Source organism: Microcaecilia unicolor, chromosome 1 (genome assembly GCF_901765095.1).
Source record: "Microcaecilia unicolor chromosome 1, aMicUni1.1, whole genome shotgun sequence".
Lineage (NCBI taxonomy): Eukaryota > Metazoa > Chordata > Amphibia > Gymnophiona > Siphonopidae > Microcaecilia > Microcaecilia unicolor.
The window spans coordinates 153,327,815-153,340,461 of NC_044031.1; the positions used below are offsets into that span (position 1 = coordinate 153,327,815).

At 42.1% G+C, this 12,647-nt stretch overlaps 1 protein-coding gene across 1 annotated transcript in view; it reads right to left on the minus strand.

Moving 5' to 3' along the window:
• Nucleotides 1–1,468: 1,468 nt before the first annotated feature.
• Nucleotides 1,469–12,647, minus strand: part of AGR3 (anterior gradient 3, protein disulphide isomerase family member) — a 33,535-nt gene continuing 22,356 nt past the window's right edge. The window contains exons 6-8 of the mRNA XM_030201404.1: nucleotides 10,716–10,779; nucleotides 6,043–6,126; nucleotides 1,469–2,064 (exon numbers count right to left, since the gene is read on the minus strand). Coding sequence (XP_030057264.1) covers nucleotides 2,015–2,064; nucleotides 6,043–6,126; nucleotides 10,716–10,779 — 198 coding nt within the window. The 3' untranslated portion in view covers nucleotides 1,469–2,014. The remainder of the gene's footprint in view (nucleotides 2,065–6,042; nucleotides 6,127–10,715; nucleotides 10,780–12,647) is intronic.

Consider the following 12,647-nt stretch of genomic DNA (forward strand, 5'->3'; position numbering starts at 1 on the left):
TTATAGGCGCGTTAGCGTTTTTAACGTGTGTTAATCATGTAAGCGCCTACAATAACCCTATAGGCGCCTACATGGTTAGCGCACGTGCTAATTGTAGGCGCATTAAAAATGCTAACACGCCTTAGTAAACAGGACCCCTTTTACTAAATAGGGCCTCTTTTACTAAACTGTGCTAGCGATTTCCACGTGACAAATGCGAGGCAGTCCATTCAAACTGAATGGACTGCGGCACATTTGCCGTGCCGGGAATCACTAGCACAGTTTAGTAAAACAGGCCCATAAGGCTCACTTTCAGTGCCAAAGATTTCAAATGGTAGTCAAAACTAAGTTGGGGAATAGATGGCATATCCAGAAAGTAAGGGCTTCTTTAGAGAAATATTTAGCGGACATCAAATAAGTTGCACCTAGAGAAAGACATGGGGATGGGGACCCACAGTAACTGCGGGGATTGGGATGGGGACAGATCCCACGGGGATGGGGACAGAGCCCGTGAGGACAGGGACAAACTGTCCCCATGTCACTTTCTACTTTCAAGCCTGTTAATGAACTGGACTGTTAATTTATGTTTGATTGATGCAGACAACAATATTTTTATTTTTTGGAAAAACAAGCACACACGCTGGCCACAGCTAGCACAATTTGCATGGGAGATCCTGTACAACCTGCTACCAGCACATCTTCTAAGAAGACATCTTCTATTGCAGGAGGGACTGTGGAAGACAGGAGAGCAAGACTGAATCCTGAGATTGTTGACTTCTTATTCATCCACACATTAAAAAATCATAAACAATGCTTCATAGGGCTTATTTCTCCCTTCTAGGGCATACAGAACGGGTTGTATTTTGTACCCCTGGACATTTTGACAAAGTGGATTAGGATTCCTTGGGGTAGTAGAAGTCAGTTATTGTTGGGGTTGGAAGGGTAGAGGGTGGTGGTGGTAGGGTTTATTATCGTTGCTCATTGTTATTGTTGTTTTCTATTTGTAATTTATACACAACAGTTGCACAGCATATTGTTCCTTTTTATACTTTAATAAAAAAATGTAAATATAAAATCATAAGTGTTTGAGGCTTCTGCAGATGAGAACAGAGCCCACAGGGATGGGGACAGAACCTGGGGGGATGGGATGGGGATGGAGACGGGGCCTGCGGGGACGGGATGAGGACGGAAATAGAACCCACGGGTAAGGGGCAGGGAAAGAGACAAAATGTTATCCCCGTGTCATTCTCTAGTTTCACCATAATGATAAAGGGTTGAATTTCCCATAAAGAGAGCAATTCCCATAGGAAATATATCTGTGAATGCTTTTCTCAGTATATGATTTTGTAGTGTTTGATATTTGTTTTATATTAATTGATTGAATGGTTTCCTATACTTACTATACTATGAAATATAAAATGGACATGACAGAATTTCGTACAGAGTAAATGATAATCTCTATTGAAACCAACATAAATAAAAAGAAATGTAAACTAAAAGGTTCATGTTTATTGTAAATGAATTTTCCCTAGTTTTGGGGTATTGTTTTTGTCCATTTCACATATTTGTTTTTACGTTTGCAAGAACTTTTTTGAGCATGCAAATCAATTTTGTATGTGATAATCTGTAGGTGTACATTACATACAAATGATTTGTGTGCACTTGTAATTTTTAGGTGCCCAATGACCTAAATGCATGCTCACAAATCTACATCCCTATTGGCAGATATTTCAGAGAAATGTGAGATTTTACAGGTTTCTAGAAGGTGTGAGGGATTTTAAATAGTGGAGAATAAACAGGTGGGACAGAAGTATGCATATTTTATAGAATGGGGACTGAGCAACTAGGCCTGGAAGATACCATCACACATTGTTCTCACATTACTGTCTGTATTGCATTAATCTGATAAAAAAACAACAACTTGGTTCTCTGTCAATAGTAGGCTCAATACAGTGTCAAAGAGTATATTGAAATTACTAATGGCTGCATGGCAACATGTGACCTCTTGGAGGTTATGGTGGTGAGTGAACTCAACTTATAGCTCTGTCTGAAGGAGTCGTAAGGCCTTCTTCATGTTACCTTCCACTAGAGAAAGGAAGAAAATAAGGAAAATGTTAAGCAACTTTACCAGCAGAAACATTTGTCACTATGGTCAAATCTTCTGTTCAAAGACTACTGCCTAATTTGACCTAAAGGCTTTTTACTCATTATTTTTCTCACTGCAATATGAAAAGGGGCTCATTTACTAAGTGTAAATCACTATTTTCACGCCTAAATGTATATATACCCACAAAAATGCCAGTAGTGCACACAATTGGTGTAATACGATCTTAAATGACATAGCACGTATTGTAAGGGGTGTGTTCACATGGATAAGCCATAGGTATAGCTAACATTTAGGCTGACATTTAGGCCCCCATTTCTACCAGATCTATGGTGGATGTAAATGGGGCACTTAGATGTGCCGATTCCTGTATTCAATAAGGACATTGGTCACCTAAGTGTCCATGCAGAACAGTCTCTCACCCCATGTTACCATACCATACAAACTTATAACCTGCTAATACCTTACAGATTAAAACTGATAACAAGGTAAGGCAAAACCAGAGCAAACCTCTGAGAATAATAAAATAAAATTAATTAAACATTTTTTTTAAAAATAATAAAGGTCTTAACCTTTCTCCTAAATATCATGTAAGAATCAGAAGAAAAGAATATCTGGGCAAACTCTTTCTAATGTCGAGCAGCTTGGAATGCTAAAGTAAATTCTAACATACTCAACCTCCTTTTTTTTCCTTTAGGTGAAAGAAAGGAGAACAAGTGATTACAAATAGTCCTCCTAGATGTAACAGAAATTGAAAATTGAAAATGTGAGTACAGATAATTGGGGATAAACCATGCAATAGTTTGTAAAGAAAACAGGCCATTCTAAACAGAACGTTAGCCTCAAATGTCAACCAGTGAAGCCAGTGCCGTAGCGAGGGCTAATGGCACCCGGGGCGGGTCCCCGCTGCACACCCCCCTCCCAGGTGCAGCACAGTGCAACCCCCCCCCCTCTGCGGTGCACCCCCCCGGACCGCATTCTTACCTGCGGGAGGGCCGATCCGTCCCGAGTGCACGTCACTCGGAGCTGCGTCGGCCCCGCTGGTTCCCTGCTCTCTGTGCCCCGGAACAGGAAGTAACCTGTTCCGGGGCAGAGAGAGCAGGGAACCAGCGGGGCCGGCACCCCCCGAGTGTGTGCACCCGGGGCGGACCGTCCCTCCTGCCCCCCCTTCCTACGCCACTTAGTGAAGCTCTACATAACAAGAAGAGACATGATCATCTCAAATATTTTCTAACAACATATTAATTGGGTATCTATAATGTCAATATAGTTACAACTAAATACAACACAAAAATCTCAGTAACTATAAAAACTTCAATAAGAAATAAACTTTTATTAATTAAAAATCAAATATGCTATATATTGATAACTTATATTTGTAATAATAGCACAATGCATGTATAGTTGGGCTTTTTTTTTTTTTTTACATTTTTTTTGATGATTTAATAAAACTTTCTGATATTGAATAGTTTTTATTGTTACTGAAATATTTTCTAACAAGAGTTATTTCACTTGACTCTATTGGTTGATCCTGGATGTCCAGTTTTGTAAAATATAGAACAGTATGTATAAATACCACAAATTAGGGGGCAGCACCAGCACTTGGTCTCCAGCATCTTTCCTTCCTCCCCTTCCCCCTGGTATCCAGCATCCCTTTTATGTAGGTTTTAAGGTCTTATTTCTCTTCTGCTAGCGATGACTCAGTAGACAGCATCCGTAGAAGATGCATTGCAGCAGGCATAAGGCCTGGATCATCTACATATGCCCAAGGTCTGCTGGCTTCTGTCACCTCTGAGACAGGAAGTTAGGAGGGGGCAGGAGCCAGCAGGCCTTGAGCATTCACAGATACACAAGGCCCTGCACAGGCAGTGATGAATCTTCTACAGCTGCCGTATTGTTGCCTTGGAAGAAGGGACGTAAGACCTAAATACCTCACAGGGCAGTGGGGAGGTAGAGGGACAGAAGGAAAGAGAGAGATGGTGGAAACCTTGGGAGGGAAGAGGTAGAGAAGGGAAGGAGAGAGATGCTGGACACCATGGGGAAGGCTTTGAACCATGAGCTGCCCCTTGAGGAGTACACAGATGAAAGTTCACCTAAGGCATCAGATACTCTTGGGCTGGCCCCATGTGCAGGTTGCAAAATCAGTACTTGCATGTATAATTGTCAGAACTGACATGCAGGAAACCCTAAGTGATACTGCTCTTTTTGTGGGCCTGTTTGTAAAATGGCTGTTCCCACTGAATATGCTTCACAGTACAAGTGTACTCCTGCAAGTCCATATACATATTTTGCAAAATGCTGTGTTCAGAATATTAGATGTCCCTTTTTGACAAAATCTCCTATGCAACATCTGCTCTCACAACACACACTGCCCAGACACATGCACACACCCCATACTGCCCAAACACCCCAAACCTATACATATACCATTGCCCTCAGCCATACACATTGTCCCTCAACACATACTTTCCCCAACATCCTACCTGATAGATACACATCTAGACAATCACAAACTCACATCCTTCACCTCCTATTTATATCCCACATCCACACACATCTAATACATACATATACCCCATCCCTCTACACATCTACATACACATACACACACACACACACACACACACTCCAACTCACCAGCTCCCTACACCTCAATCATACAGCCCCCCAGTGCACACCCTTGCCCTGACCTCCATATATATAAACATAACCTATCCACACATCCACTCTCCCTTGGACATACACACATGCATGCACCCTGCCCCCAGACACACATATGCAGACATGCATCTTTTGTCTTCAGATACATGCATATACACCACACCCATGATCCCCTCCCCTTACCTCACACACTCCCTTCATCTGTATACACAAATACACCCCAACACCCACAGAAACACGCACCAAGAGAAATGGACCCCTCGACATTCAAAAACATTTAACCAGCCAGGAATGGCACCTGGCTGGTTAAATGGTACATAAATGGGTATCTGGCAATATTCAGCAGGAGATAGCCGGCTATCTCCCGCTGAATATCATGCAATATAACCAGCTAGCTGGGAATATTCAGTATCAGTTAAGCAGTCAAATTTGGCTCTGTGAATACCTGGTAGATCCTTGGCCGGTTTGAACTTGACCTGCCAGCGCTGAATATCGGCTTGGCCAGTTAAGTTCAAAGTGGCCAAAAATAAACTGGATAATCAATGCTGGTCACTGGAAACAGCCCGGCATTGAATATCTGGGCTCAGCGCTGACAGCCCAGCCCGATGATCAAAAGTAAATGTGGGTGCTAGAGGCCATTAGTGCCAGACTAGCGCCCACATTTACCTTTGCATCCATAATCAGTAGGCAAAAAGTGCCCAAGCCCCTCAATACTGCAGAGCTCATTTCAATCTAATTGGACCCCATCATCGTTTCATCCCTGGTGGCTCAAGTGGGCAACACAATCCCCCACCCACCCTGGTGGTCTAGCGGCCTACCCCCAGTACCTCCATGATGGAGGAGGAAGTAGCACACTCTCTCCTCTTCCAGCTCCACCTTCAAAATGGTGGCGCCTTGCCCTGCACAGTGCATCTTGGGATGCAGTGGGCCGGGCTTCCCTACCATATAAGGGAGAAACTCCCACACACCCACACACAGACACACGCACAGTCACTTGGCCACTCCCAACATACACAAAAACACATGCACATACACAAAAAGCCCATTTGCTGAGTTTCAAAGGGTCTACACTGGTATTAAATAACTATTATATTATAAAATGAGATATTGGAATGGGGAGCAAAGGGCGGGAGGGAGGGAGAGAGGGAGAGAGATGTAGAATAAGTTGCTGGCAGGCATGTTTTAATTGCGCAACTAATTGTGATTAATCATTTTTAATCACATGATTAATTATGTTTAAAATTTTTAATCTTTCTGCAGCCCTATAAAGTAAATACTAAATATGCATGAATTCTTACACGTTTCCATGTCTTCTGGCTCATAAGTATATTTTCGATTAGAATATTTTCCAATAAGATCAGCTCTTACTGTTAGAGAAGGATCTGTAAATAATAGTAATAATAAAATGTTATCAACTATTATGGAAGAGGCAGGCAAATAAGAACATTTTAACCTCCTACCCTTACACCTTTGGGTAAAGTAACTCATTCCTATTTTGATCTACTTAGGTGTCATATGTAGAAACCTGCTGCCTGAAGGAGATTGCTCCTTATTTTTTTGCTCTTATATATTCAAGCATACCTACTGCTCATTCTAAATGACCTATCAACCACTGTTCCCTCTAAGCTGAGTGGGAGTCCTTCAATTGCACTGTTGCCAGTGGGGGCAGTGCTTCAATATTGTGTTTTCAATCTCTAGAGACAGGTAGGTTCCCTTTAGTCCTGAAGAGCTTACCTGTCCCTTGCTCTTGAAAATGTGATAGTGAAACAGCACCACCTACTGGCAGGAATGTAGATGGAGGACTCCCGCTCAGTTTAGATGGAACAGTGCTATCAACTCCCACCTCTCCCCAGCTATGCTAGAGAATATTTTAAGATCCTACCACTGCCCCATGCTACTTCACTCTACTACCTTAACCTGGGAGCTCAAAGCAGCAGTATCATTGGTCTGTGCAAATTAAGTTTCTGTTATCTCTTTTTTGGCCATTTAGAATTCTGGATATATGCTTTGATAACTAAAGAAATATTTTATGTAATGGGGCTTTTGAAACTTGCCCCAAACAAATGTGTATACACATATGTGCATGTAGCAGATATTTGCATAAGTGTATGTACACATCAATGAGATGGTCCCACATATACATTTGAATTTCCCATGGTGTATGCATACGTTTTCACAGAAGAAGGCACCCATACAAATAGCAGGTGCAAATCTATGTACATACTTTTCTTGAGTCAATGTTCAAAAGTTAAATTTTCCCTTTGAAAATGAATGTAAAGCCTATGGTTAAAGCACCTTGAACTTCATATGCTTTGTCGGAAAGTTGTCACATATATCTGGAATTCTTACCATAGTTCTCATTACATTTTACCATGATTATTGGAACATAGTGGTAACAGTGCAATGTTTTTTTGTGGTAATATTTGCTCATCTGTTTATCATTGTTACAGTGGAGCTCTGTTTTCACATTGATACAGGAACTGACATCATAGACTAGAGCCTTGGTCTTCACTCCCAGTCTTTGAGGGCCACCATTAGGGCAAGTGGTCAGGATACCCCTAATGAATACGCATGAGGAATTTTTTTAATCATTTGCATGTCTACTATCTCCATTATATGCAAATCTTAATCGTTTATCATTTATAATTTATTAAGGGGCCTTTTTACTAAGCTGCACTAAAAAGGGCCATAAGCAAAAATTAGCACGTGGGTTTCCCCGTGTGCTGAGGCCAATTTTAGTATGGCTGTAAAATGGCTGCATTTCCATTTTCCCCGTTAATGGCCAGGCGCTAATTTCCAAATTAGCGCATGGCCATTACTGCATGAGCCCTTACCAACACCTATTTAGTATGCGCAAAGGGCTCACATGTTAACCATAAGCTAATTAGTTGGCATGTGGCAATGTGCTGCACTAAACAATTAGCACTGGCTACGCCTACTCTCCGCCCCTAAAAATGCCTCCAGCACTAAAAATATGCAAAGTATTTTTTAGCAAAGAAAAAAAAAGCACAGGGCCTTCAGAAATGGCTTGTCACAAAGATGTTTCTTTATTAAGTGACCCGACATGGCCTGTGTTTCGGCAAGGTGCCTGCCTCAGGAGTCTGTGAGGTCTCACTTCCTCTCTTGATGCAGTATGGTAAACCAAAAATCATCTATTTGGAAGAACTTCACAACAACATACTGTGATTAAGAACAAATAAGAAGTGTTGGATCTCTGAAAAACCCTCAAACAATACATCACCAAGTGCTGTCAACTGAAGTACATACATTGCAGCACAGACCCCTGACGCAGGCATCTGGCCGAAACACAGGCTGTGTCGGGTCCCTTAATAAAGAAACATCTTTACACCATGCCAATTTTGAAGGCCCTTTGTGCTTTTTTTTCTTTTATTGGTTTGTCTTGTCATGCTTGGACTTCCTCTCCTCTAGTTGAAGTATTTTTTAGTGCTGGGGAAGCATGCAAAGATGCCTGAACTACTGCAGGGTGCCTGAGCGTACCCCGAGGTAGTGAAGTTGGCACACCAGAAGCATGCGATATTACTTACCGCCAGGGGCAGCCCAAGGAAATCTGCCACCTGAGGCAGGGATGAGATGCTGCCCCACCCCCACACAGCCAGGGTCTGGCATCCCCTCCCTTCCCTCCTTAACCCTCTTCCCCATGTTTACCTTCATTTTTCTTTTTCCAAAATGCGGCAGCAGTAGAGACAGCGATTCTCATAGGCTGCCCTGATGCCGGCACTGGTCTTTTCACTCTACTGCACCCCGCCTCTGATAAAACAGGAATTTGTGTCAAGAGGTGGGCTGCTGTAGGGAGAAGAGGCCAGTGCTGGTGGCAGGGCAGCCTATGGGAATTGCTGCTGCTGCTGCAACTGCCACCTTTTGTAAACGAAAAAAGAAGGTAAACGCGGGGAAGATTGTTGAGAAAAGAAGGGGGAGATACCACTCCACGGAGTACCGCCTGAGGGCCCCGCCTCAGATGGTCTAACGGTAGGGCCGCCACTGCTTACTGCTGCTTAATACATGACTCCTAAATTTTTGCTGTACTGACTTATTCTGGTAAAACAGGTCGAAATGGTTTACATAAAATTTTTAAGAATAGAAAAATAGTGTCAGATTAAGTGTCAAAATTTAAAAAACACAGAAGACCATAAAACGTAAAATCATAAAACAGAAATCACCAGATTAACTTATCTCCAAGCCCCACTGTCTGAATGCCTCCTAAAAAAATGTTTGTTTAAAGCAGTTCTAAAAGACTTATATACAGGGTCTGAGCAAAGTATCAGAGGCAATAAGTTCTACAAGGCAGGAGCCAAATAAAAGATAGTCAAACGATGGTCATTGAAGGAGCAGAGGAAACGTGTGGGAACATAAGGAATTGTAGAAGCAGCAAGATACGATGGGCAACCATTGTGCAGTGCTTTAAAAGAGAGAATAAGAATTTTAAATTTAACTCAATATTCAATAGGAAGCCAATACTTATATATTAAAGGCAGTTAGCATGACAAAAAAAGTCAAATTGTGGAATTTTGAAGGGTCTGTAAATATTTCAGATTTGTCCATGTGATGCCTACATAAACCAAATTACTGTAATCGAAGTGGGAAATTAAAAATGCATGGTGGAGTCAGAAGATGTGATGTAAGAGGCAGACGTGAATTTATTAGCAGTCACAGACATGTGGTTTACAGAGAACCGTGACTGGGATATAGTTATACTGGGCTATAATCTGTTCAAGAAAGACATGGTAGGAAGAAAGGGGTGGGGTAGTTGCATTATATGTTAAAGATAATAAAAAGCAACAGAACTGCAGGACTTATGTGGAAAGGAAGAGGCAATGTAGGTCAATCTGAAAAGAGGGAATGGAAAATATGTGACCCGCAAAGTAGAAAGGTACCAAACGTGGGGTTACAAATAACAGAGATAAAGGCTATAAAGGTTTGGAGGGTTAAATTAGTTTTGTGTACTACAGAGTCAGGAGAATGGGACTATGCAATTTTTTCACAAATGTTGATGTTTTTCATGTTCTACAGATACAATCCTCCCTCACTTTCGCTGGATGATCAACACTAATATCTCGCTTAAATTTGCATGTTATTAGCGTTGATCATTGGGGAGTTAATTCCCTTTGCTGTTCTGGTGCTATTTTTAGGGCGCTGTTTTGAAAAAGCATGTGGAGTTGATCATCAGGCACTAAATAAATGCTCTTAAGTTATTATAAAATTGATGCAAAGCATGACCCTTTCTAGTGCTTAAAATGAGATGTCAATTTACAGAATTGCCACCATAGTTTATAAAATATGCTAATTTATGTGTGTTCTTAAATAATCTAGGTGTGGCTATTTACAAATGCTCTTGCGTTAAGTGTAAATGTTCATGCCTGCAATGTAGAGACAGGGGAGTAACGTGATCAACAGGACACTTCCAAGTACGACCAAGTAGACGAGAGATGGAGGGAAAATTCTTTAATGGTGAACGACATACAATGGGTTTTCCCTCCATTTCTCATCTCTTTGGTTGTACTTGGAAGTGTCTTATTGATCACGCTACTCCCCTCTCTACTCCCCCCACCCCCGTAGCAGATTCAGTTTCTCCACTTCTGAGGTTGCTTGCTGTTTCACTTCCGAAACAACATGCCTGCAATGTAGGCACGATTTCTGCCACTTCAACTAGTATTTTATAAAGACACAAAAGTACCTCTGTATCTTTATAACATAGCACCTAAGTAGGCACCTTCTTGCCCTCTTAAACTAAGCACTGCTTTATATTACCCTCTGAAAGTTAATGAAGCATTTCTGGTTGAGAGAGACAGAGTCAGATCTAAATTGGAGGATAGATAGGCAAATGGTTCAAAAAGCCTGCAAGGCAGTTTGCATGTACAATATTGAAACATTCAACTTCTATAAAGGAAAACTTCCATAGAGGGAAAAAATATGTACACTCAAATAAGGAGACTAAGGCATGCATAATACTGACCAATAAACATTATTCGAGGTACATACTGGCCATCAGGTGACAAGTTCTTATCTTGGGTTTCATGCTGGAAAAAAAAAATATTACATTACTTTTACTCTACTTTGATTTGATAGCATGATTCATTAGAGAGCCTGATGTAATAATAACCCAAATTAAAAATTTACATTTAAAACACCAGGCCTCTCATTATCCCAATTCATTTAGGTGATCAAAACTCAAACCCATGAAAAGGGCTATATACAGTGGTGTGCTGGTAAATCTTTTAACAGGCACTCTCCCCGGGTATAGCCAGCCCTACAGTTGTTGGTTTTATTTTTTTTGGGGGGGGTGCAGAGGTAGACTGGGGGCCCCAGTCCACCTCTTCCCCCCTCCTAAATTGAAAGCCTAGGAGGGGTCAATGCATTACTCTCCAGAAAAAAAAAGATTTTAAATGCTCCCAAGTTCCAATCTAATTCATGTTTAATGTGGGATAAAATGCCAAAAATAAGTAAATAAATAGATAGAAACTCTGAATGTTGAGCACCTGATTCTCATACATGATGTCTGTTTTAGTGGACCTTTTACCAGGAGAACAAAAATCTCTGCACGTATATAACATGTGCTAGGGTGTCCCTATAACCAGCTCCTCCAAATGACACACTGATTACGATTTATAACAAATTACTACTCTACCTATAGAAAGTTATACTTTCTCTAGTACATCCATATGCTGCACAAGCTGGCTGGCATGCTTGAAAATATAAAAGATATTAAATAAAAATGCCACCAACAATTAAGCACAACAACGTGGTTGCAGCAGCTCATATCCGATCCAATCCGCTCCGGCTCGGTTCCCTCCATCCCCATCCCAGACTCACGCTTTCTGCAGCTCCTCTGGCTCTGTTCTCTCTGGTAGTGCTGTGGGTCCCTCTCTCCTGATTGTCTGCTCTCTCTGACTCTAAGAGCAGACCAGGAGGGGACCCGCCACCAGAGACACCGTCTATCTGGCGTCTGTCTCTGCGCCACGGCACAGCCAAGAGGCACAGGCCAGGCCACATGAAAAAGCTGCAGTCAGGGGAGCCGGGGGGCACAGAGACCACCAATGGCACTGCTGGCAATGACTGGAGAGACAGTCACTCTTATAAAAAAGGTGCGCAAGCCAGCACATGCTCAGCCACAGCACAATTAATTTTTTTTAAAGCTGTGCTGGTATGGGAATAGGCTGCTTCAGCCCATCAAAGGGGCCTTCCTTCAGCCTGTCCTGCCCCCGAGAGCTGAAGAAAAGCCTTAGGATTGGCTGAAATAGCCTATTCCTGCTGATGTGTAACAGCACTGCTTAACAAAAATTAATCGTGCAGCGGCCAGTACAAGAGGCAAGGAGATGCAGGGGGGCAAGAAACTGAGCACAGAAAGGTGCGGGGTGAGGGGGGGAGGGAGGAAGTGGGGACAAAAGATGCCTAACCTAAGCCACATACATAGGGGAGGAGGATGCCAATGCCAGGAGAGTATCTGAGCCCAAACTTTGGGAGCCGGTTGTTAACAACCGGCTCCCAAAATTCTTAAAAATTAGCTAGTATGGCCAAATGGCTCTTGCAAGTTGGTGCGAGCCCGCTCCAGCACACCACTGGCTATATACTAGATTTGATCTTCTGCAAAGGGGTCAAACATCTTTGAACACAAGGTGGTGGTGCTGAGATAACAACCTTATTATGAACGGATCATTTTCTAGTACAATTTTCTGTAAAGGACTACCTAAAACAAATGGGCACAACTAAAGGTTGGAAAGAAATTTGAGATATGAGAAATCTGACTGCTGAGAGTTTCCTAGAGGTCTTGTTCTATCCCCATGTGGATAAACAGTCCAGTGTCAGAGGAGATTCTGATCTGGAATGCAGACTTAGCAATGGCCTTAGAAAACATAGTCCCACTAAAGAACTATGGGTCCTTATATAT